The sequence below is a fragment of the Ranitomeya variabilis genome, chromosome 2, assembly GCF_051348905.1.
Source record: "Ranitomeya variabilis isolate aRanVar5 chromosome 2, aRanVar5.hap1, whole genome shotgun sequence".
NCBI lineage: Eukaryota > Metazoa > Chordata > Amphibia > Anura > Dendrobatidae > Ranitomeya > Ranitomeya variabilis.
Genome location: NC_135233.1, coordinates 742073031 through 742099942, shown reverse-complemented (window position 1 = coordinate 742099942; position 26912 = coordinate 742073031). Strand labels below are relative to the sequence as shown.

Here is a 26912-nt window from a genome sequence, read left to right as displayed (position 1 = left end):
ATATATACATACACTAGATGGAGGTCCGATGCTATCCATCAGTAGGGTGGTAATGTCACGATGGGGGCAGGCTTTGCAGCGTTGAGAATCTCTCCCCCCATGTGCTCCCCCACCTATCCACTCTCTCTTTCCCCATGTGCTGACTTCTCCTGTCTGTGCTCTCTTTGACCTGTCTCCCCCCTGTGCTGTCTCCCACCCCTGAGCGCTTTCTCTCTCCCCCATCTGCTGTCTTCTCCTCTCATGTCATCTCTTCTTTGACCTGTGTACCCCATGTGCTATCCCCCTTGTCTGCTCTCTCTCTCCACCACTGTGCTGTCTTGTTCCCTCATGTGTTCTCTCATTTGAGCTGTCTCCCCCCTGTGTCCTCTTTTCTATGTGCACTCACCCCTCCTCGTGTTAAAATGAAAGCAAAGTAGGTAAAGGTAACATTTTATTAACATGGAAAAATTTATGACAAAGGTGCTTTAATTTACATTGTATCCACATGAGGAAAAAAATACACATTTTATTCTATAATTTATGTCTACATATCTATCTATCTCTGTATCTATCTATTATATATGTATTTTATATTTAACTATCATCTATGTCTCTATCATCTGTTATTTGTCTATGTGTCTCAATCTATATTGAATGCATGTATGTCATGTCTATCTATCTCCCATCTATGCATGTCTCTATCATCAATGTATCTCATATGTATCAATCATCTATCAATTTGTTTTGCTTCCTCCCCTGCCCAGGAGATGTGGTATGCTCCGTACACGGTCAGACATAAACAATTTTTAAAATGAACTTTCGTTCGTAGGAAAACCCCTTTAATGTGACCGGCTTCCTCTGCCTGTAGACACATCGCGCATCTGCCGCCGGGATCAGCCGAATGATTCACTGCACCTTGGCGGAATTTGCACAGTAAATCAATCCACCGCCATCTTTGTGCAGACAGATAGCGGCGGTCACAATAAAATTGCGCATGCGCTCCTCATGTACAAAGATGGCGGCGATCAGTGAATCATTTGGCTGATCCCAGAGGTGGTGTGTTTGCGACGGTGTTCTGCTGGTGGTTCCGTGCAAGAGGCTGCGTACGGCGTATACAGTGTGTGTGTGGCGCGTACGGTGCATACAGTGTGTGTGTGTATGGCGTATACAGTGTGTGTGTGTGTGTGTGTGTGTGTGTGTGTGTGTGTGTGTGTGTGTGTGTGTTGCGACGGTGTTCCGCTGGTGGTACCGCGCTAGCACCAGCAGTTTCCATATAGAGACACCCATCACTTGGTGTGTATATATATATATATATATATATATATATATATATATATATATATATATATATATATATATATATATATATATATATATATATATATATATACACACACACACTAACGCTGGGAGCGTCACTCTGTCCGAAGCCTTTATAGACTGCGCAGGCGCAAGCGCCAGCGCAGTCTGGCCCCACAGTGACGCTCCCAGGAGATCGTGGTATGCGTAAGCACTGAACGCACACCGCGATCTCCAAAGGAGAGGCAGGGACGTGCCAGGAGGGTGAGTATGCTATATTCACCTGTCCCCCGTTCCACCGATGCGCGCCGCTCCGTCCTCCACATCCTCTGCCTGTGACGTTCAGTTCAGAGGGCGCGATGACGCGCTTGATGCGCGCCGCCCTCTGACTGAACAGTCACAGCCAGAGGACCCGGAAGACGGAGCGGCGAGCAGCACATGATCAGGGCCAGGTGACTATATCCGGCACCTGACCCCCACAGCGCGCCAGTGTTCCCGCCTGCTCAGGCCCCCAGCACTCGGCGCCCAGCGACCATAGGTGAGTATGTTATTTTTTTTTTTTAAATTGCATCAGGTTACAGGGCATATAATACTATGGAGCATCTTATAGGGGCCATCAACCTTTAGGTATCAGCATACAGGGCATATACTATGGAGCATCTTATGGGGGCCATCAACCATAATAGAGCAGCATATGAGGCATATACTATGGAGCATCTTTTGGGGGCCATCAACCATAATGGAGCAGCATATGAGGCATATACTATGGAGCATCTTATGGGGGCCATCAACCTTTATGGAGCAGCGTATGGGGCATATGGATGGGAGCAGCAAATTACAGAACGGTGGCGCAGGATGGAAGCAGAACATGACAGAATAGGGCAGCACATAACAGAACGGGGGCGCAGGATGGGTGCTGCACATGTCAGAATGGGGGCGCAGGATGGGAGCAGCACATGACAGAATGGGGCCGCAGGATGGTAGCCGCACATGACAGAACTGGGGCGTAGGATGGGAGCAGTACATGACAGAATGGGGGCTCAAGATGGGAGCAGCGTGTGACAGCATGGGGGCACAGGATGGGAGCAGCACATGACAGAACGGGGGGGTAGGATGAGAGCAGCACATGACAGAATCGGGGCTCAGGATGGGAGCAGCACATGACAGAACGGGGGAGCAGGATGGCAGCAGCACATGACAGGATGGGGGCACAAGATAGGAGCAGCACATAGCAGGATAAGGGCGCAGGATGGGAGCAGCACGTGACAGGATGGGGGCGCAGGATGAGAGCAGCACATGAAAGGATGGGGCGCAAGATGGGAGCAGCACATAACCAAAATGGAGGCGCAGGATGGGAGCAGCACTTGACAGGATGAGGGCGCAGGATGGGAGCAGCACATGACTGCATGGGGGTGCAGGATGGGAGCACCACATGACAGCATGGGGGTGCAGGATGGGAGCACCACATGACAGCATGGGGGTGCAGGATGGGAGCACCACATGACAGCATGGGGGCACAGGATGGGAGCACATGACAGGATGAGGGCTCAGGAAGAGAGTAGCACATGACAGGATGGGGGCGCATGATTGTAGCAGCACATGACAGGATTGGGGTGGAGTATGGGAGCACCACATGACAGGATTGGGGTACAGGATGGGACCACCACATGACAGGATTGGGGTACAGGATGGGAGCACGTGACAGGATGAGTGCTCAGGAAGACAGTAGCACATCACAAGATGGAGGCACACAAAACAGGATGGGGGCTGCACATGACAGGATGGGGGCGCAAGATGGTAGCAGCACATGACAAGATTAGGGCGCAGGATGGAAGCAACACATACCAGGATGGAGACCATATACCAATATAAATGCTCGCCACCCGGGCGTAGAACGGGTACAATAGCTAGTGTATATATATATATATATATATATATATATATATATATAATAAATATATATATATATATATATATATATATATATATATATATATATATACACACATACATATACACATACATATACACACACACATATACACACAGACCACACCTTATTTTAAGATTTTTCTGTATTTTCATGACTATGACAATTGTACATTCACACTGAAGTCATCATCAAAACTATGAATTAACACATGTGGACTTATATACTTAAAAAAAGTGTGAAACAACTGAAATTATGTCTTATATTCTAGGTTCTTCAAAGTAGCCACCTTTTGCTTTGATTACTGCTTTGCACACTCTTGGCATTCTCTTGATGAGCTTCAAGAGGTAGTCACCGGAAATGGTCTTCAACAATCTTGAAGGAGTTCCCAGAGATGCTTAGCAATTGTTGGCCCTTTTGCCTTCACTCTGCGGTCCAGCTCACCCCAAACCATCTCGATTGGGTTCAGGTCTGGTGACTGTGGAGGCCAGGTCATCTGGCGTAGCACCCCATCAATCTCCTTCTTGGTCAAATAGCCCTTACACAGCCTGGAGGTGTGTTTGGGGTCATTGTCCTGTTGAAAAATAAATGATGGTCCAACTAAACGCAAACCGGATGGAATAGCATGCTGCTGCAAGATGCTGTGGTAGCCATGCTGGTTCAGTATGCCTTCAATTTTGAATAAATCCCCAACAGTGTCACCAGCAAAGCACCCCCACACCTCCTCCTCCATGCTTCACGGTGGGAACCAGTCATGTAGAGTCCATCCGCTCACCTTTTCTGTGTTGCACAAAGACATGGTGGTTAGAACCAAAGATCTCAAATTTGGACTCATCAGACCAAAGCACAGATTTCCACTGGTCTAATGTCCATTCCTTGTGTTCTTTAGCCCAAACAAGTCTCTTCTGCTTGTTCTGTAGCGCTTGATGCTTTTTGCCACTGCACTTGGGGACACTTTCAAAGTTTGCCCAATTTTTCAGACTGACTGACCTTCATTTCTTAAATAGCTCTTTTTGTTTTTATTCCTACTTTTATTTATATTTTAGTGTAGTTTCATTTTAAATTTATATCTTCTATATATGAATACTAGTGCAAACAATATATGCACATCACAACACACTCTTATGCGTTTTTAGCTGAAATTTAATAAAGTCTTGTTTTTATAGTATTTTGCCCATTGGCACATTTTAACACACACACCTAGACCCCGTCTGGTATTCTAATTAATCTATTAGCTCATCAGTCAATTTCAGTCTGTGAATGATCCACCATTTACTTTCATCAGCCTCTAATTGAATCCCAAATAATGCAAACATTCACTGCAGCTGTAACTAAGAGAGGGCGGTAGATGCTTCCTCTATATAAGGACGGACTTAGACGCAGATGGCAACTACCCTGAAGAAGAGGGCTGGCGTCCCTCGAAACGAGTTAGTTTAGCGTTCCTTCTGCGTACCCGTCCTTCCTCCATTGGTGACGTCACCCCAAAATTCCGCCCTCAGCGTTGCTTCCGGCCGGGGCACGCGAGGACTTGCCGGCTCCCAGCCTAGTGGTCAAACGCTAACAACTTACAGCTTTGCGGTCATCAGCCACAGCACAGCGGCTACCTCATTGGATTAAAGATACAATACACGCTCTCTAACAGCAGCAGATAAACCAGTGAGCACCATTAATCTATTCTTCCCTTACAACATTACCCACATATACTCACTGTTATATTAAAATTCGCAGCTGTAGCCCAGTGCTGAACTCACATCTATATGAGCGCACAGTCGCATATACCACGTCCGCAACAGAATTATTAGTACGGTAAGTATATTAACTACAGGATTTTCTCTATCTTGATCGGATTAAACAAACTGACTACTATCTTGTTCAAACTAGGAGCATTGTTGCAGTAAACCACATTTTTCACTTATTCGATCCCCATTGGTGAACTTCCCACACGGAGGGTCCAAGAACCATACAATCTAATATTCACCATCTATTGTGACCCAAGTAAGTCCATTTGTACACGCACCAGTTCGCCTAACAGGGTCACTACTAAGCCCCCCTAAGCTCTATCAATCAAACTCTCTTCTAATTAGTGGAAAAAGTACCCCAGGACTACCACATCCTCTAACAAATAACAACTTATATGGCGAATTTGCATGGTAACAAATAATCAGCAATCTGTACCCTTAGATCTAGAGGACATGAAGACCCATCGTCAAAATCATAACACAACACAAAGAAAGGATGATACTAGGTCGAAGAATACTGTATCAAAATATAGCCACTTTATTAATAATTTATAAAAAACAGAGACAACAAGTGCAGGAAAGGTGATATACAAAAGCGACATCCGTGAGGATGCTGTAAAAATAGCAAGAGGCACGTGCCCAGGAGATAAAAGTCACCAAAAAATCATGAGATGCTAATATATATGTATATTACTTATTAATTGCCCAAAGATGTACCAGAAAGATGAAAAAACTATATAATAGCTTAGTGACAAACAATTTTCACTGCATGTGGGGTTAGAAGGAAATACCCAAGTGCAATAAACCATAGTCCCCCAGGAAGCTGCATTCAGCAAATCAATCCACGATGTCATAATGACAATGATACAAGAGACTAGTGGTAAAGAATGGTGCCATAAATCGGACCGTAATATAATATAATCGACCGCCTATTTACCCACCATGATGCAGATAGTCACTCCTGGGAACGCACCTCCGCCCCACATCCTCTAACAAGCACCTGGAGTCCAATCCGGATCTCTGGCACAACTACAGTAAGTTTCCTCCTTATAAATCCTGACATTGCTCAGATCTTTTACTCGCGATAGTACTTGTATATAGAGTAGCGCGGTGATTATTACTATCCTATACTAATGATGGCCACTCGTTTTTCTTTACTTAGCTGCTTTTTTCTTGCCATAATACAAATTCTAACAGTCTATTCAGTAGGACTATCAGCTGTGTATCCACCAGACTTCTGCACAACACAACTGATGGTCCCAACCCCATTTATAAGGCAAGAAATCCCACTTGTTAAACCTGACAGGGCACACCTGTGAAGTGAAAACCATTCCCGGTGACTACCTCTTGAAGCTCATCAAGAGAATGCCAAGAGTGTGCAAAGCAGTCATCAAAGCAAAAGGTGGCTACTTTGAGGCTATGTGCACACGTAGCAGAATTGCCGCGGAAATTTCCGCAGCAATTCTGCGCCTCCTGCCGCGGGTATATCGCATGCAGAATTAGCATGCATATACCCGCAGAAAACTAGCGTTTTGCAAGCATAATTAGCTTTCAGAATGCTAGCGTTTCCCAAGCGATCTGTAGCATCGCTTGGAAAACTGTTTGACAGGTTGGTCACACTTATCAAACATAGTGTTTGACAAGTGTGACCAACTTTTTACTATAGATGCAGCCTATGCAGCATCTATAGTAAAAGATCGAATGTTAAAAATAATAAAAAAAAATTTAAAAAAAGGTTATACTCACCTCAGCGGCGTCCGTTCCTAATGCTGTGTGTTCAGGACCTTCCATTGACGTAGCGGTCACGTGACCCGCGGTCATGTGACCGTGACGTTATCGCAGGTCCTTCACACACACCACAGAAGCCGTTGAGAAGGTCGGGCCGCCAGAGGGTGAGTATATCGCTATTTTTTATTTTAATTCTTTTTTTTTTACCACTTATATGGTGCCCAGTCCGTGGAGGAGAGTCTCCTCTCCTCCACCCTGGGTACCAACCGCACTTGATCTGCTTACTTCCCGCATGGTGTGCACAGCCCCGTGCGGGAAGTAAGCAGATCAATGCATTCCTATGTATGCAGATTCGCCGCGATTCCGCAATTTTAATGAACATGCTGCGTTTTTTTCTGGATTGCGATTCCGCTCAGGAAAAAAATGCAGCATGTGCACAAAAAATGCGGATTGCATTCTGTTACATAGGATGCATAGGATGCTTAATGTGAGCGTTTTTTTCACGGTTAGCGTTTTTATAGCGAAAAACCGCGAAAAAAACACAAAAAATCTGCTACGTGTGCACACAGCCTGAAGAACCTAGAATATAAGACTTATTTTCAATTGTTTCACACTTTTTTGTTAAGTGTATAACTCCACATGTGTTAATTTACAGTTTTGATGCCTTCAGTGTGAATTTACAATTTTCATAGTCATGAAAATACAGAAAAACCTTTAAATGAGAAGGTATATACACAAACACACACATATAATATAATATATATATATATATATATTATATATATATATATATATATATATATATATATATATATATATATACATATACACATACATACATATAAAGCTGAATGTGTGTGTATGTATGTGTCTTTGTTTGTCCGGGATTGGCATCTGCACCGTCGCAGCTCCAGCCACAAAATTTTGCACAGTCACACGTCTGGCCCCCGAGAGCGTCATAGGCTATGTTGATACAGGAAAGAAATATATCTTGGTACCGTGTTAGCCAGTAGATAGAAAAATATTTAGAATTGAGAGTCCTCAGTGGTTGATACCTTTTAATGGCTAACTGTAATTAATTGCAATTTGCAATTTGTTACCATCTTTTCAGTTAGCCATTAAAAAGGTATCAACCACTGAGGACTCTCAATTCTAATTATTTTTATAGGCTATGTTGTGAGGCGAAATTTTAACCCCGCGCTTTCCAATTCACCAAACAATTTTGCCCCTATCTATATAATGGGGAAAAAGTGAAAGTGAAAGGAAAAAAGTGTGAGTCAAATTGACAGCTGCCAGATGTGAACAAGGGGGACTTAAAGAATGAGAGCGATGGCACCAAAGAGTATATACTGGACAGTTGCTAAGGTGGGGCCCCGATATGGGATACTCACCACACAGGGGGATATGAACACACACACAAAATGCGCCACACACTACCACGTGCTTGAACACATATCACCCTCAGCACACATTTCACCACACATACACCAGCCTCGCCACATAAAAGTCGAAACACAAAAGTCGCGGCTCAAAACTCGCCACCCGCAAAATTCGCCACATGCAAAACTCGCCACATGCAAAACTCGCCACGCGTGCAAAACTCACCTCATGGAAAACTCGCCACACGCAAAATTCGCCACATGCAAAACTAGGCTCACGCAAAACTAGCCACACGTGCAAAACTCACCTCATGGAAAACTCGCCACATACTGACCAAATAATGTGTGAACGAGGTCTAATACAGGAGATGACATACAGGTACATACTATATACAGGGGAGATGACACACAGGTATATACTGTACTATATAGAGGAGCAGATGACTCACAGGTATATACTATATACAGGAGATGACTTACAGGTATATACTATATACAGGAGGAGATGGCATACAGGTATATACTATATATAGGAGGAGATGACATACAGGTATATACTATATATAGGAGGATGACACACGTATATACTATATACAGGAGGAGATGACATACAGCAGGTATATACTATATAAAAGAGGAGATGACTCATAGGTATATAGAGGAGGAGATGACATACAGCAGGTATATACTATATACAGGGGAGATGACATACAGGTATATACTATATGCAGGAGATGACACACAGGTATATACAATATACAGGAGGAGATGACATACAGCAGGTATATACTATTTACAGGGGAGATGACATGCAGGTATATACTATATACAGGGGAGATGACATACAGGTGTATACTATATATAAGGGAGATGACAAACATGTATATACTGAGGGGAAAATGAGGGGTGTGAGGTGAAAATGAAAAGGTGTGAGTGCAAAATGAGAGGAGTGAGGGAAAATAGTGGAGTGATCGGAAAATGACAGATGTGAGGTCGAAATGACAGATGTGAGGTCGAAATGACAGATGTGAGGTCGAAATGACAAGTGTTAGGGGGGAATGAGAGGAGTGAGGGGGAAAATAAGAGGTGTGAGGGAGAAAATGAGAGATGTGAGGGGAAAATGAAAGATGTGAGGGGGAAAATGAGAGGCGTGATGGGAAAATAAGAGAAGTGAGGTGCTATAACTAACCACAGATATTTACTATGCCGCGTATAAATATACACACTGTTTCCATAATTTGTATCTCAAGAGATTATTAAGAGTCTTTTGTTGAACAGTTTATTTTTTTATTGTAGTTTCTTAGCAATCATACCAAGAAGAGTCATTTCTGAACTGTTTCCATCTTTAAATGTTATCTGTAATCTATACAATTCAACTGAGGAAAAATGTAAATTACGCCCCTTTCACACATCAGTTTTTTGCTGTCAGGCTCAATCCGGCGAATTTAGAAAAAAACGGATCCATCGCAAATTGTGAAAAACTGATGCGACGGATCAGTTTTCTCGTGCCACAGGCTTCCATTATAGCAAACATTACTATGTCCGTGTTTTGTTTCCAGCGATGGATCCGGCGAAAAAAGGATGAAACGTGAGGCCATTCGTCGCAAATACAAGTCTATGAGAAAAAAAACGGATCAGGCAGCAATTTTTGCTGGATCAGTTTTTTTTCAAAATTCGCCGGATTGTGCCCGATGGCAAAAACCTGATGTGTGAAAGCTGCCTTAGTCAACCACATTTATACTCATGCTAGATAGTAGTCAGTACACAGTGTCATCATTTACAGTGATTCTGATTAACTCCATAGAAAGTTTAGCTGATCTAGCTGGCCTTTGTTTAAGGTACCGTCACATTAAGCGACGCTGCAGCGATAGCGACAGCGATGCCGATCGCTGCAGCGTCGCTGTTTGGTCGCTGGAGAGCTGTCACACAGACCGCTCTCCAGCGACCAACGATGCCGAGGTCCCCGGGTAACCAGGGTAAGCATCGGGTTGCTAAGCGCAGGGCCGCACTTAGTAACCCGATGTTTACCCTGGTTACCAGCGTAAAAGTTAAAAAAACAAACAGTACATACTCACCCAGCGTCCCCCAGCCTCTGCTTCCTGACACTGACTGAGCTCCGGCCCTAACAGCACAGCGGTGACGTCACCGCTGTGCTTTCACTTTCAGTTTAGGGCCGGCGCTCAGTCAGTGTCAGGAAGCAGAGGCTGGGGGACGCGCTGGTGAGTATGTGCTGTTTGTTTTTTTAACTTTTACGCTGGTAACCAGGGTAAACATCGGGTTACTAAGCGCGGCCCTGCGCTTAGTAACCCGATGTTTACCCTGGTTACCAGTGTAAAATATCGCTGGTATCCTTGCTTTTGCTGTCAAACACGGCGATACACGGCGACCTAGCGACCAAATAAAGTGCAGACCTTCTAGCAGCGACCAGCAATTTCACAGCGGGATCCAGATCGCTGCTGCGTGTCAAATACAGCGATATCGCTATCCAGGTCGCTGCAACGTCACGGATCGCTGGTGATATCGCCTAGTGTGACGGTACCTTTAGTTGTATTTTATACTAGAAGCCACTGTCCGTAAACAGCTTACAACAGTAAAGGGATCTCATTGTTGAAAGTTCTTAGTCAGGGTAGGGTACAAAAACATTTCCAAGGCATTAAGTATGCCATGGTCATCAGGATGACTTATATTTTGCACAACATTGACATTACCTATAACTAGACAACCCTAAAAATAGAAAAAATGATAAAAACACAAGAAGAAAATTGGTCCAGTAAGCTGCCAAGTGGCTAAACCATTAACCCCTCCACGACATGCGCCGTACAAATATAGCGTTGCGGGAGCTGCGTTTACGCAAAGCGCCATATATTTACGGAGCTGCCATTTCCGCGCTGTATTGTGCGGTGACCGGGTTAAAATAGCTGCTGTATCTGACCATCCCTGCACTTCGCTCTGGGGGGGTCTGTACCCCCCCCCTCTTCAGAGCCCTACCGGGCACCTAAGCAGTGTCTGTTTTCCCACCACATATGGGGTTGCCGTTGCACTCAGGAGAAATTGCACAACAACTTTTGTGGTCCATTTTTTCCCTCTTACCCTTGTGAAAATAAAATAAAATCGGGGCTAAAAGATCATTTTTGTGAGTAAAAAGTTAATCATTTTTTCTTTCCACGTTGCTTCAGCTCCTGTGAAACACCTGAAGGGTTAATAAACTTCTTGAATGTGGTTTTGAAAACCTTGAGGGGTGCCGTTTTTAGAATGGTCTCACTTTTGGGTATTTTCTGTCACATAGGCCCCTCATCGTCACTTCAAATGTGATGTGATCCCTAGAAAAATGGTGTTGTAAAATTTGATGTAAAAATGAAGAATCGCTGGTCAACTTTTAACTCTTATAACGTCCTAACAAAAAAAAAATCATGCTTTCAAAATTGTGCCGATGTAAAGTAGTCATATAGGAAATGTTACTTTTTTTATTTTGTGTGACATAACTCTCTGATTTAAGGGCATAAAAATTAAAAGTTTGAAAATTGCAAACTTTTCTAAATTTTTGACAAATTTCCATTTTTTTCACAACTAAATGCAAGTCATATCAAATAAATATTACCACTACTATGAAGTACAATATGTCACGAGAAAACAGTGTCAGAATCACCGGGATCGGTTGAAGCGTTCCAGAATTATAACCTCATAAAGGGACAGTGGTCAGAATTGTAAAAATTGGCCCGGTCAGGAAAGTGAAAACAGGCTTGGGGTGAAGGGGTTAAGGGAGTTGCAGGAATTTCTGGCAAGTACTGGTTGTGTACTGCAAGTGACAACAATCTCCTGTATTCTTCATATGTCTGGTCTGTGGGACTGATTAGGGTGGCAAGATGGAAGCCTTTTCTTACTGTGGTGTGGTAACCCAGGTTACAGCCAGGGGGCGCTGTGTGTGTGCTTCAGAATGCGCTTGGAGGCATAATTATGGTGATGAGACAAGGTCCGGCAGGATTGTAAATGGCCGGTATGTGTCGCAGAGGTGCTCTGCGCTGTGAGCCCAAAATGATATGGTTATATGGGACTTATAGTTCCACAAGAGTTTGTTGTGTTTACTTATAAGGGTGGGCTTATAGGGTTAGCTGGTGAGCTGGGTGGGACTGGCTAACCATACATACTCTCATCTAGGGGAGTGTTTAAAACCATATAATGTGACTGAGGTCTGGTCACAGGGTCAGAGTGTATGGATCTGTTTGGTCCATGTGCAAGGTCCTGGACGGTCGGTGTTGGAAGCTCCTGTGAGTGGAGATGTCCTGGAAGCACCTAGACAGACTGTGGACCTGAATGCTCAGGGAGTTTGATTGTCCTGGGATGGACTGGAGTCCTGCAAGCACCTGGTGAGAGTGCGAGTCCTGAACGCTCAGGGTGTTGGATTGTCCTGGGAGTGGAGACGTCCTGGAAGCACTTAGAAAGACTGTGAACCTGAATGCTCAGGTTGTTGGATTGTTAGGCTATGTTCACACGATGCGGTTTTTGCTGCGGATCCGCAGCGGAATTGCAGCTGCGGATCCGCAGCAGTTTTCCATGCAGGGTACAGTACAATGTTACCCTATGGAAAACAAAAACCGCTGTGCCGACGATCCTTTTTTTCGCCGGCAAATCCGCGCGGATTTGCCTGCAGAAAAAAGAAGTACCATGTCAATTCTTTCTGCGGATTCCGCTGCGGGTTTCCAACAGCACCAATAGGAAACTGCAGTTGGAAACCCGCAGTGGAATCCGCAGTAGAAAAAGGACACAAAACCGCAGAGAGAAGCACCGCCGTTTTTCACTGCGGATTTTCCCGAAAAAGGACCTGAAAAATCCGCAGTGAAAAAAGGATCGTGTGAACGTAGCCTTATGGGATGGACTGGAGTCCTGCAAGCACCTGGTAAGAGTGAGTCATGGAATGGTCAGGGTGTTGGATTGTCCAGGGATGGACTGGAGTCCTGCAAGCACCTGGTGTGAGTGCGAGTCCTGAACGCTCAGGGTGTTGGATTGTCCTGGGAGTGGAGACGTCCTGGAAGCACTTAGAAAGACTGTGAACCTGAATGCTCAGGGTGTTGGATTGTGCTGGGAAGGACTGGAGTCCTGCAAGCACCTGGTAAGAGTGAGTCATGGAATGGTCAGGGTGTTGGATTGTCCAGGGATAGACTGGAGTCCTGCAAGCACCTGGTGAGAGTGTGAGTCCTGAACGCTCAGGGTGTTGGATTGTCCTGGGAGTGGAGACGTCCTGGAAGCACTTAGAAAGACTGTGAACCTGAATGCTCAGGGTGTTGGATTGTGCTGGGAAGGACTGGAGTCCTACAAGCAACTGGTAAGAGTGAGTCCTGGAATGGTCAGGGTGTTGGATTGTGCTGGGATGGACTGGGGGTCCTGCAAGCACCTGGTGAGACCATGGACTGATGGCCTGTGTGTTGGAAGTGCCTGCGATTGGACTTCCTGGAAGCGCATGGAGAGGCTGCATCTACAGAGCCTGAGACGGTTTCTGTTTTGGGGAAGCTACAGTTCCTACTGCGGGTGTGGACTATCCGAGGTGCTCTGGTCACAAGGAAGGTTATCCCAGTGAGGCAGCTTTCCCCTGGGAACCAGCACTGGCAGGAGTCAGTGTGTGGAGCCAGAGCTCCTGTAAGGTAACTCCAGGTAACAAGGGGTTACGGGCAGACACGGATCTGCCATTGAAACAGACTGTCGATGGTTAATGTGTTCCGTTGATGTGTATAATGAACTGTTTAAGTTATGGTTTATGATGTCTAATAAACCGAATAAGACTGTTGGAGAAACCGTGCCTGAGTGCTTAAATCCCGTGCCAAGCGAGTGTCCCCAACCCACTCAGGTAGCGTTTCACCACATTACAAAAGAAAACATCCAAGCCCGGCAATATTTTGGCAAAAGCTACGGTAAGTTCACACAGGACGTTTTTGCTGCTTTTTTTTTTCTGCAGCAAAACCTGATCATCTTGGCAGGAAAGAAGCTGCGTCAAAAATGCAGGTTTAGGTGCATTTTTGTGGCGCATTTGTTGCGTTTTTGGTGCGTTTTTTTCTCTTTGTCCATGCTAATGTCCTTGGATTTTCAGCAGCAAAAACGCAGCAAATAATGATACCTGCGTTTTTTTCAATACCCATTCAAGTCAATGGGTGAAAAAACGCAGCAAAAAACGCTGTAAGAAGTGACATGCTCTATGTCCAAAAAACGCAGCAAAGCACAAAATACTGATCAAACAAAAAAACAATGTGTGTGCATGAGATTTCTGAAATCTCATAGGCTTTGCTGGTATTGTAAAAAGCAGCTGAAAATTAGCATAAAAAAACGCAGCAAAAACGCTTTGTGTGAACTTACCCCAAGTCTGCCGGAAAAATGTGGGAAAAATGTGTTATGGTCTGATGAGACAAATGTTGACCTTTTTGGCCATAATTTCAAAAGATATGTTTAGCGGGAAGCCAAAACTGCGCATTACCAAAAGAATGCCATACCTACAGGGATGCAAGTTGGAGATGGTTTCAGAAGCTGAAATTGAAGCTTTACTTAAAGTGTAGGGAATTATGAACACTTTCAAATATCAGTCAATTTTGCAACAAAACCTTCCGGCTTCTGCTATAAACCTGATCATGAAGAGGAATTTCACCTTTCAGCATGGCAAAGAACCTAAGCATCCCTCCAAACCAACAAAAGAACGGCTTGGCCAGAAGATCAAAATTTTGGAATGGTCCAGCCCAAGCCCAGTCCTGAATCCAATTGATAATCTGTGGGCTGACCTGAAGAGGGAGATACCCTCACAATCTGACAGTTTTGGTAAAAAGTGCAAGGAAGAGTAGTAAAAGACTGCCAATCCTAGATGTGCCATGCTTATAGACTCCTACCCAAAAAGACTGAATGATGCCATAAGGGCAAAGGGTACTTCCTAAAGTAGCAGCGTGTATATTTATGCAATCACATTATTTTAGTTTTTCTTTTTCCATCTCAAAGATTTCAGTTTGATTTTCAATTGAGTTGTACAGATTATGAGTAACTATAAAAGCAGAAAAAGTACTGAAATGATTCTTCTTGGTATGGTTTGGTTTTTCTTTTCACATGACAAAAACTTCTATTCTAACAGGGGTGTGTAGACTTTTTATATCCACTGTTCTTTAAAAAAAATAAAAAGGTCTTTTCTTCTGAAGAGACATTACTATAACGTACCTTGTAACAAAACATTTTAGAACTTCATCATGTTTGCAGACAAATTCAATAAATCTTGGAGAAGTCATCCTAGATGAAAACATAAAAATAATTAAAACTTGCCACTAAAAAAAAACAACTTTTCCATTTGTACCTGATCGATATAAGCTCTTCTAATTTAAATACAACTACAAATGGAAAACCTAAAGTGACTTCACTGTTTATCACCATGTTCCTATGCTTGAAGCACTGGATACATTTCTTTGGATCCAGTCATGTCCACATACGCTATTAATCTGCAGATTAATAGCACTACAATGCTGCCCGGCTGCCTTACCGAAAGCGTGACTACCTGGAAAAAGGTGCCTGTAACCACTCCGGCGTGCCTGCATGACTTAACACCGCTGGCTCCCAGGAGGAATAAAGTTCATTTTCCCTCGGCAGCCACACTTACGAAGATGCTTGGCCGCCGCACTGAAACACTATTAACCTGCGGATTAACCCAATATCTGCAGGATAATAGCATGTGACAGGTTCCCTTTAAAACTCATGTTACGGAAGCTTAGGCACTTGCCCTACAAAAACGCATTTTAAAATGCAGTACTAATTTATAAAGCATTGGGCAAAACTGCCACTAAAACAGATTTTGTGGTATTGGTGGACAATACATTTTCGCGATAAGGGCCATGAAGTGCCAGGGCAAATAAATCATAGGAAGCATTAGGAGACATAAATGCTAATGACAAGAACACTTTATAAAAGTCAATCTTAGAAGATGGTGTACGAGAAGGACATACGGGAAGTCTAGTCCTTTACTTATACCTAGCCCTGACAACGGGGCATTTACTAGACAGGAGCGCTCCAGTGCATGGGAGAGTCCGGAGAGAGCTGCAGGATCGGCCAAACCATCGTTCAGATAACTGCTATATAAAGTGTGCACTCTGAATGCTATAGTATGCAATACATGAAATTGGAACTGCATTTCTGCTATAGAAAATATGTTCAAAATTAAAGCATTTATCGCACAAATTGGCCAATTCGTGACAGCCCAACAGCCAGCGACAAAGCACACCCCATTGTTGAGAGCCTACCCTAATATAATGCCTTTCCCGGGCTAAAAAACTACAATTTTAAGGTAATCAAGCATATTCATGTGTTCGGTATAACCCCGCCACAGACGGACAGCTTTCTGTGTACATGGTGCATGGCAGAAAGCTGCCAATCAGTGGTGTGGGCGGGGTTATACTGAACACATGAATATGTGGATGTGGGTGGGGTTATAAAGAGCTCAGCATTCATAGAACTGCTTAATCTGCAGCAGATAAAATAATGATTTTATCAAAATGACAGCAACCAGCCCAGTAACTAACATGTTGCTGGAATCAGGGTCTCTGCCACTACATTATTCTGCTCTCAGACAGGGTAGCAAAAATCTGGTGATAGATTCCCTTTAAAAACCCTCTCTGCTCCATTGGTACTTGATTGACATTTCTCTTCTACTTAAAGGGGTTGTTCAACCTTGGGTTTCAAGTCTGCCGTCACTCTATATAACTGCAGACTTGTGAATCCTCACACCGTGCCTACTGCATGCTGTGAGGCTTCTCTGATGTAGACGCTAGAAGCAGGATGGTGCAGGACCACAAGTATACCATTTGTATACATGCAGACTAGACGTGCATAGCCTCACTCTATAGAAAATAACAGAGCGCCCGACACGTCTAGTCAGTTTGTGGCCGGAAGTATGGTTTACTTATGGTCACATGAACGGCCGCTCCCGGCCAAATCCTTGTAGTGTGCAGTGCGCACGCTGTGAGGATTCACAGGTCTGCAGTCACAGACAACCATCAGACAAAAACAGATTTACTGTATATAAAAATATAATAATGGGATTTTTTTTAAAGTAGTAAAAAAATCTAAAGAATTTCTGACATCAACAAAAAAGAGAAAAGTCTAAAGATCCAAGTAAAGTAAGTTATCATTCTTAGTAAAACAAAGAAACCAAGTTACATTTATCACCCAAATAAAAGAAAAGACACAAACCCTTGAGGCATCTGGCACGAGCAGCACATATAGAAGGCTTGGATGACAGCGCTGAGCCTGTTTGCGGTCATGGAGATAACATCCTGACCATCTGCAACAGCTTCCTGCTTCCCAGCATTCGCACAGCTCTCAAAGTCCGCGGCGCTTGGCGATACTGAGAGATGTTCTGTGCGGCCATTCTCTCCAGCGCTTGATTGATGATCCACAGAAATATCTGGCGGATCCAATGGCTTTTGCTTGAGTAAAATGCATGTGATGTTGGTAGAGTCTGTGTTGTTTTTCGTCAGCTCAGTGGCAATGAGCACAAGCCATTCATCTAACGAATGCCAAAGTAGCTCCAAAGGCTGAAATAAAGGCAGCGGTCACATAAAAGGCTTTCAAGATTGCATACTACGATCTTATTAAGGAAGGAACAACGTCAGAACATCAAATAGGCAAAGTAGATATTAGAAAGAATATGGTTACACAGATTTTAATTTATCTGGTCACAAACGTTCCCAAAGGCAGTTACCACATAAGAAATGCCAAGGCCGATGCAGAGACAGGGGAAGAGGTGTAGCTGATAGTCCTTCCCCTGTATGAGATGGAAACCTATCTCGCAGGCAGACATCATACACCTGATGCCTTTGTGCTTTACCCCGTAATAGAATTCTGGTGAGAACGTAAGTGGAAAGAAGGACACTACGGGGATTCCTTTATGTGGCACGTGCCTTTAATTGAAAAAGGAGCACGCACCATAGAGAAGTCATGAAAATGGCTGCATCTCCTGAAAAGTGCAACTCAAGTTCAAACGAATGGAGTGGAGCTGCGTCACCTAAATATCTCAGCTTGGGACATTTCACTCCATTACCCTACTTTTACAGTGTCCATTTTAGGACATAATCAGATATCAAAGTCAAACATCAGAATCATTCGCAATGAATGAGGAACACGGCGGTTCAGTGTCCGCGCTGCCCAAGGTTCAAAGATACGATCACACGCAAAGGTGAGGAATGAATGTGGTTTATTGTAAACGCGTTTCAAGGTTTCCAAACCTCTGGATCAGGACAAAGCCACAATGATCATCAGAATAATGTCAGTGTGAGGCTAAATACTCTGAGAACTGACTTTGATATTTGACTCTGACATCTCACTTTGATGTCGGACTCTGACACTTAATTTGTTTGCTTATAATGTATTACTACCTAAATATCTATTGATATAATGAACCTATAGCTTAATGGTGAGGCATTTGTGTCACACAGTTTTGGTTTGAAAGGATAATAAAGAAATTCACTGTCCGCTATTGGAACTCTCAGTAAGCCAGCACACTTACCATTCAGCTATATTACTCTCAGTGGAAGCAGACAGGCCTTCTATTTGGTTACATGATTTCCAGTGCAAACATGTATCTGAAAATCACTGGCACCATCATCTTGATTAAGGATAATTTTTTTTTTCGCTGGCAAAATGGCCCCAGCAGCCATTGTTTTAATCAGTATAACAGCGCCAACCTGACACTGTCTGTAGTTTACTCAGCACAATCCTGCTGACAGGTTCCCTTTAATCACATAAGCCAAGAAGAAGGAACAGCCAGAATTACCTGAACCTATGGATGAACGTTAAGGCTTCTATCTCATAGAGCAGAGCTTCTAAGATCAAGTCCCAAGAGCAGAAGGACAACTTTAAGTTTTAATATTCTGCTGGCTAGCACACAAACTCTAGTGTCTTGTATTAACTTTCTGTACCTGATATATGCCATTTGCAAAAACGACACTATACTTTGAAGGGGTTGGACCATCAGGAACATTGCTAGTATAACCTAGCGACATGCCATCAATGTCACAGAAGGACCAATCCCTTTAAATACCCTTATATTTGAATTGGAAAATAAAATTCCCACTGTTACACTTATAAACCTGCTCCAAAACTAGGACGGAGGCATATCAAAACTGACTGGTAAAGAAATACTCTTAGTTGCCCACAGCAACAAATCACATTTCTCCTTTAATTTTCCACAGCAACTTTTGAGAAATTGCAAATGTACAGTCACTTGGAAAAAATATATTTACAGTAGTTAATTTGTGCCTCTTGCCCCCCTACCCCATTTCCTATGGCTATGTGATTTAACATGCAAATACACAGCGTGTCTGAAACTCTTTCTGAGCACATCAGGAGGATGACAGTCAAAATGTCAGATATTAAAAGTCAAACATCGCTAGAGTCTGTGTGCTAGCCAGCATAATTATAAAAAAGGATCTGCTCCTAGGATTCGAACCCAGAGCTCGGCTTTATGAGGCAGAAGCCTGACCATTTAGCCATTCACTCAAGTGATACTGACTAGCAAGGTTGCTTGGCTTATGGGATTAGCCATGTGATCTGAAAGTCATTGTGATCCGCATTCTGATGTGTGAAGAAAGTCAGATATCAAAATCACACATCAAAGTCAAACATCATCTGAATTTTGCCCCTAGGAGGCCTGCGTGATCGTCTCAGTGAGATGTACACACACGTTTGCACTGAAAGTCATGTAACCAAATAAAAGGCCTATCTTCCTATGTCGGAGTGTGCAGCTCAATGGTAAGTGCGCTGGCGTACAAGACAGGGTGTGGAGCTCACATCCCAGTAGAAGACGCTGACACAGATGCCTTATCATTAAGATATAGGTTCATTATTCATTTGCTTAGATATTTAGGGAGTAATATATAATAAGCAAACAATAAGTTAGGTGCCAGAGGTCAGCGTCAGTTATCAGCCTCCACCTGACATTATTCTGATGTCTGACCTTGATATCTGATCCTGTCCTACAATGGACATCACTTCATTAAAGCGTGTGAAGAATTATCAGCCTCACTGTACACATTCCTATCCCATCGGTGACTCTATACGGCATGTGGTTTCTTAGCGATAGTAGGTAGAATATGCCATGAGAAAGCACCGATAGGTTAGAAGCGGGCAGGCGCGGTGTAGCAGCCTCAGTATTTTTATGTCTGCACTAATGTTTTTAATGTCAAACAGATAAAAATTACAGATGTTTTCCCAAAGTGCTGGGATTAATTAATATGAAGACTATTTCCTGATTTATCTGTCACCACAATCACTCAATAAGCGGAAGTGATGTTGGAAAGAGGGGCTAGGGGCCACAAGGAAATTCTCCCCAGATGCTCTCCTGTGTTGGGAGCAGATTACAGACACGGTTTATGGCATCTGGATTCTGTGCATGGAAGGAGTAAGGAGGTCCTCTGTACGCAATGGAACAGGTTATCCGAGTTCTTAAACAATCTTCAACAGTCTGCAATTTCTGAAACACTGAACAAAATGCTATATCGCAAAACTGCTGTCTAGCTAGTGAGCGTGAAACATTCCGAAATATGACTGAGCATTTTGTGGAGCTATATTTTTACATATTAGGCTACGTTCCCATGATAAGTTTTGGCAAATACCTTACGCTGCATATTTTTGAAGAAATGCAAGTGACCTATTTTACTTAATGGGTGTCAAAATGGTGCACAAAACCTGCAAAATGAAAACCTCACCAAAAGATTATCGTGGGAACAAAGCCTAACAGCTCATTAATGGGGTTCTGCCATGTTTGGAAGTTATTCCCTCTCCACAGGATATTGGAGAACTTCCCAAATCACTGGGGTTCTGACTGCTGGAACCCCCACTGATCCCAAACACTGGAACTGTAAAGAGACCTGTGTGAATACAGAGGTGGTCGATAACGCGCACTGCCACTCCATTCATTCTTAATGGGACCACTGGAAATAGCAGCATTTGGCTAATGTTTAGCATTCCCATAAGAATGAATGAATGAAGCAGAGTCGCACATTACTGATCAGCGGTAAGATTAATATCACTGGTCAGAGCTCTGCGGTTCTCATGCTGCCATATGACAGTGTGAGCCCGCAGCTGTGACCAGAGGTAAAAAGTTTGCCTTCAGTCACTGGCGTCGGACTACTCCCATAAGCCTATGCCTGCTGCCGCTAATAACAGCGAGAGCAGGAGGCAGTTGATGGGAGTATCAGCCAGTGCCTGCGTTCTAAATAAATAATTTCTAAAAAAAAAAAAAAAAACCTTGTGGGTTTCCCTGTTTTTGATAACAAGCCAGGCAAAACTGACAGCTGTGGGCTGCAACCCTCAGCTGTCAGCTTTAGCAAAGCTGGTTATCAAGAAAAGAGGGGTTCCATGACGTTTTTTTAAATTATTTTAATAAATGAGTCTCTCACTGTGCTAGCGGTGATTGCAAGGTTACCGCAGTACAAGGGCCCCGATGGGAATGTAGCCTCAGTGACCGGCAGTAACCTCGATGACGTCCCACTGGTCGCTGGTGCTGTGCTTGCAGCAGCTCATTCCTCAGTGGTTCTTAGCCTGGACGGTCACATCTTGACACCGACCAGGTTGAAAACTGTTTATCCCCAGACATGGATTACGGAGTGGGACAGAATGACAAACAGGTGAGGCATATGGTTGTTCGTTTTTTACAGGAGACCATGGCTTCAATGGAAAGGGCGCTAGATGAGTATAACTGTGTTTGATACTTTTAAATAAAATAGTTAAAGTGTGTTTATTTCAAATAAAAGACTTTATACATGCTGTGTGTTTATTTACAATACAGCGCTAGAATTAGTAATCTCATAGATAGGCGTCCATTACTAAGACGTGGTCACCAGACAATACAAAGGTTACATCAACCCCACAAATATAAACCCCACTTGCCATCGTCACAGGGTAAGTGGGAAGAGCCATGCAAAGCGCCAGTATTGGCACATCTAATAGATGCGCCTTTTCTGGAGCGGATGCAGGCTGCTACTTTTAGGCCTGGGGTGGGCCAATATCCATGGCTCCTTACCAGCCTGAGAAAACCAGCCCCCAGCTTTAGCCAGGCTAGTTGTCAAAAATGGGGAGTACCCCACGTCTTTTTTTTCTTAAATTATTTACCGTATTTTTCGCTTTGTAAGACGCTCCGGATTATAAGACGCACCCCAAATTTTGAGGAGAAAAATAGGAAAAAACTTTTTTTAATAAATTGAGGGGGCTTCTTATAATCCATGCGTCTTATTGCTTACCAGGGGTTGTGGCTGCAGTGGATCAGGGTCCCAGGGTCGTTGCTGGAGGCAGGAGTGGAGCATTGCTGCAGGCTGGGATGATGGGGTCTGCAGGGGGGCTTCGGTGCTGCATGGGGGCTGCTGTGCTGCAGGCTGGGATGAGGGGTGCTGCAGGGGGCTCTGGTGCTGCAGGGGGCTCTGGTGCTGCAGGGGGCTCTGGTGCTGCAGGGGGCTCTGGTGCTGCAGGGGGCTCTGGTGCTGCAGGGGGCTCTGGTGCTGCAGGGGGCTCTGGTGCTGCAGGGGGCTCTGGTGCTGCAGGGGGCTCTGGTGCTGCAGGGGGCTCTGGTGCTACAGGGGGCTGTGGTGCTGCAGGGCTGTCTCCAGGGCTGTCTCCGGTGCTGCGGGGGGCTCTGGCAACATTTTGTGAAAGACCAGAGCCCCCAGCAGTTCGTCCATGCGTTCCTGTATGACTGACTCCGGGAAAATGGCCGCCGGAATCTCGAGAGATGAGATCTCAGTGCTGAAATCTCATCTCCCGAGATTCCGGCGGCCATTTTCCAGGAGTTAGTCATACTAGACTAGAACGCATGGACGAACTGCCGGGGGGCTCTGGTCTTTCACAAAATGTCGCCAGAGCCCCCCGCAGTACCGGAGCCTCCAGCATCACCCGGGGCAGCAGCGGACAACCCCGGCAGTGGCGGCGGGTGACAGCGGCGGCGGGCGACAGCGGCGGCGGGCGGTAGCAGCGGCGGACACCCCCTCATCCCAGCCTGTAATGGTAAGCGGTATATCCGCTTTGTTAGACGCACCCACATTTCCCCCCCAAATTTGGGGGAAATAAAGTGCGTCTTACAAAGCGTAAAATACGGTAAATAGTTTTTAAAAATGGCATAAGGACCCTTCTATTCTTGATAACCAGACTTGCTAAAGCAAGGGTTGCAGCCCGCAGCTGTCAGTTTTGCCTGACTGATTATCAAAAAACTTCACTTATTTAGAGCACAGGCATCAGGCAATACTCCTATCAGCCGCTGCCTGCTCTCGCTGTTATTAGCATCAGCAGGTGTAGGCTGATGGGAGTAGTAGTCCCATTAGCCGATGACAGTGATTGAATGTAAACTTTTTATCTCTGGTCATAGTTGTGGACGAACGCTGTCATTTGGAAGCATGGGAGCCGTGGTTCTCTGACCGGCAGTAAATGACTTTACCGCAGATCAGAGGCAGTGTTTGCCGAGCTGTCATGCACATAACAGAGTTGCAAACACTGGATGTTCTGGCCCCATTTTCAAGTGAATGGGGTTTGGGTACTGTTCAGGTACTCGAACCGAACTTACTTTTTTTTTTTTTTTTTTTTAACTATTTGGCGAAACGCACTGGACCTGAATATCCAGGGGTTCAGCCATCACTATTGACCACCACTCCATGCACACAGGACTCTTCAGAGCCCCAGTTCTTGGGATCAGTCAGAGGTCTCGAGGTCGGATCCCCAGCAATCAGGAAGTTAACTCCTACTCACAGGATAGGTGTTATCTTTCAAACTTGGTACAACCCTTTTAATCTACTGAAAAAAAAAATACCAAGTATCTATATCATAACTTTGAGACTCCAAATGACATGCTATCAAATCAAACTAATCAGCATAACATTAAAATGGAAAAACAGAAAAAATATGCAAACCCACTTGGGATTTAACAAAATCTTTAAGTATATGGGTTGGGCACTGCTGTTACAGAATATTAATGATTTACATGCCAACTGATATTCCCAGTTTAATTAATTTTGAGCTACGTAGTAATTCCACATTTTGCTTGGGTACTAAAATTACAGCAAAAGCTACTTTATCTATGGATGCAGAAAATGTATCTCTTGTACAAAAATGAATGTGGAAGGCTCATAAGCCCACTCAATATCTAGCAGATATGATGTTTATCTGTGACAAAAAATATGTAGGTAATAAAAGCATTTATTCCACCTAAATTAGTTACCTCGTTAAGAGCTACACTTTCGGGGGGGTTTTCCTTCTCTTCTTCCAAGAGGTATAACTTTTTTTTTATTAATATAGATATATTAGGGCTTATTTTTTGGGGGGATGAGTTTTAGTTTTGAATGACGTTTTACCATATAGTGTGATGAAAATGGGGGGAAAAAAACAAAACACAATTCTGCCATTGCTTGTTGGGTTTTGTTTTTACGATATTCATTATGCAACAAGAATGACACAGAGAGAACGTGTGTGACTCATGATGTATGAATGAGGCCAAAGTCTGACTAAATTTGGGAACGCTTTTGATTAATTGATCTGATCATCATGGGATTTTACATTTATTAAACTTATCTTGTAACACTCATATAACTTTACCCCAAATAATCTGGGAAGAGAATGTTTAATGCCATCTTGTTTCGTACAGATATACATAATACCAGATAAACCATAAACCTAGACTACTGCTATAACTAAACATAGAAGTACTATAGGGAATAGGATTACTGTTACTTTTACCAGTAACAATGTAACAAATATACTAATCGAATGATATAATATTAGATCAAGTTAAACCAAGTGGATTGCAAAGTTAAAGAGAAGCTCCATCTCAGAGGAGGAAAAATTCCTCTTTTTTTTTTTTTTTTTTTTAACATGAGGATGATTTTTAGCATATCCCAAAAAGGGGCTCCAAAATGAAGCTTCATTTTAAACAAAAAGAAAAAAAAAGGAAAATGACAAAATATACAAGAAAGTATAAAAGGCATTTTGATTGACAGATAAAGGGAAGCCAATGGACTAAACTGAAAATGAGCATGCATGAGGTTGACCAAACTTACGTCCTGTTCAGTAGGGGTGTGATAAATGAGTGCATGCTTTGTCACATTCAGCTCTTTTACGTCTATCTTCCTAAAAACGTCATATACTTTTCTGACCTTGAACACCTGGTTTCTTGGCGTTTTGTTTCCATTGTAGCCCATATCATTTCCATTACTGGGGGAAGAAGGTCCAAGGCGAAAAACATGGCAGAATATCCGCACAATCCGTAGCAGACTCTTCATTTGAGCTTCATAACTACTGGAGAGACTTTTGATGCAGAGTTTTATGTGAATTTCTTTAGAATGGCACTTATACAGCGTAGATGAACTGAATCTCTACAGTAAATGGTTAACACGGTGTGCAGAAAGATGGATTTTTGTGTACTCACCGTAAAATCCTTTTCTCCAAGCCAATCATTGGGGGACACAGACCGTGGGTGTTATGCTGCTTGCCACTAGGAGGACACTAAGTGATACAATGAAAGTTAGCTCCTCCCCTGCAGTATACACCCTCCTGCTGGCTCTCAGCTTAGGCCTCTTTCACACTTCAGTTTTTTGGCGTCAGTCTAAAACCGCCAGTTTCCTCAAATAAAGGATCCGTCATTTTTTTTGGCGGATCCGTTATTTTCCCATAGACTTGCATTGGCGACGGATTGTGACAGACGGTCGTCAGTTCCATCCGTCATGCGACGGATCCGTCGAAATTTGGCGGACGTTGTCTAGATATAGACGGACATTGAAACGTTTTTTGTCAACGCCGAAATGACGGTTCGCAGCGGATCGTCCGTCATTCCATAGAATGGCCGCCTATGGGCGACGGATCCGTCGCGACCGTCATTTCGGCGGATCCGTCGCCCCAATCCGTTTTTTCAATTGCGCATGCTCCAAAAAGTAGATACTTTTCCCAGACAACCCCCAAGTAATGGATCAGTCAAAAAAACGGATCTGTTGGAACCGTTTTCTCAACAATTGTGACGGATCCGTCACTATGTCGGAAGTGACTGACGCCAAACAACTGAAGTGTGAAAGAAGCCTAACCAGTTCGGTGTAAAAGCAGTAGGAGATTAGTAACAACATATGAGCTTACAGCATGTCATATTACATATGAGAGTATAGCATATCAGATTATAAAAACAAGCATAAGCTAATACCAGGGTGGGAGCTGTGTCCCCCAATGATTGGGTCGGAGAAAAGGATTTTACGGTGAGTACACAAAAATCCCTCTTTCTCCTTCGCCTCATTGGGGGACACAGACCGTGGGACGTACCAAAGCAGTCCCTGGGTGGGGACAACATCAGATCAGGCCCTGTGTAACCGCTACTTACAAGTGCGCCACCGCGGCCTGCAGAGTGGAACTGTGGGAATTTTAGTGCTTCAAGAATGCATGCGGACTGGACGAATCCGCAAGCTTGCAAGCGTGTCTTGTCGACGCCTGGTGCCTAGAACCCACGATAGACAGGGAGATAGGCTGACATCTAAGGCCGGCGTCACACTAGTGAGTTTTACGGACGTATGAGAGGTGCAGAAAATACGGATTGCATACGGTACAATGATTCTCTATGTCCCAGCTCCTATCTGCCGTATTTTACTGATCCGTATTATACGGTCTTGTACGGCCGTAGAAAATCGCAGCATGCTGCGTTTTTCACCGTATTGCTCAAAAAAATAGCCAAAGATAGTCTATGGGTGCGAGAAAAATACGGATTACACACGGACCAGCAGTGTGACTTTCGAGAAATACGCAGCAGTGTTCTATAGAAAAGCCGGTAATTCAATTGCCGGCTTTTTCTTTCTCCTTCACAAACCCGACATGAGACATGGTTTACATACAGTA

General features: G+C 43.9%; 1 protein-coding gene across 4 annotated transcripts in view; it reads right to left on the bottom strand.

Moving 5' to 3' along the window:
- HACE1 (HECT domain and ankyrin repeat containing E3 ubiquitin protein ligase 1) overlaps positions 1 to 26912 on the bottom strand; it is a 163180-nt gene that overhangs the window by 97031 nt on the left and 39237 nt on the right. For 2 of the 4 annotated variants that reach the window (XM_077289651.1, XM_077289653.1), the window contains exons 11-13: positions 25100 to 25346; positions 17256 to 17599; positions 15237 to 15305 (exon numbers count right to left, since the gene is read on the bottom strand). In XM_077289651.1, the coding sequence (XP_077145766.1) occupies positions 15237 to 15305; positions 17256 to 17599; positions 25100 to 25346 (660 nt within the window). The remainder of the gene's footprint in view (positions 1 to 15236; positions 15306 to 17255; positions 17600 to 25099; positions 25347 to 26912) is intronic. The other 2 variants (XM_077289654.1, XM_077289652.1) reach the window with 1 other exon arrangement.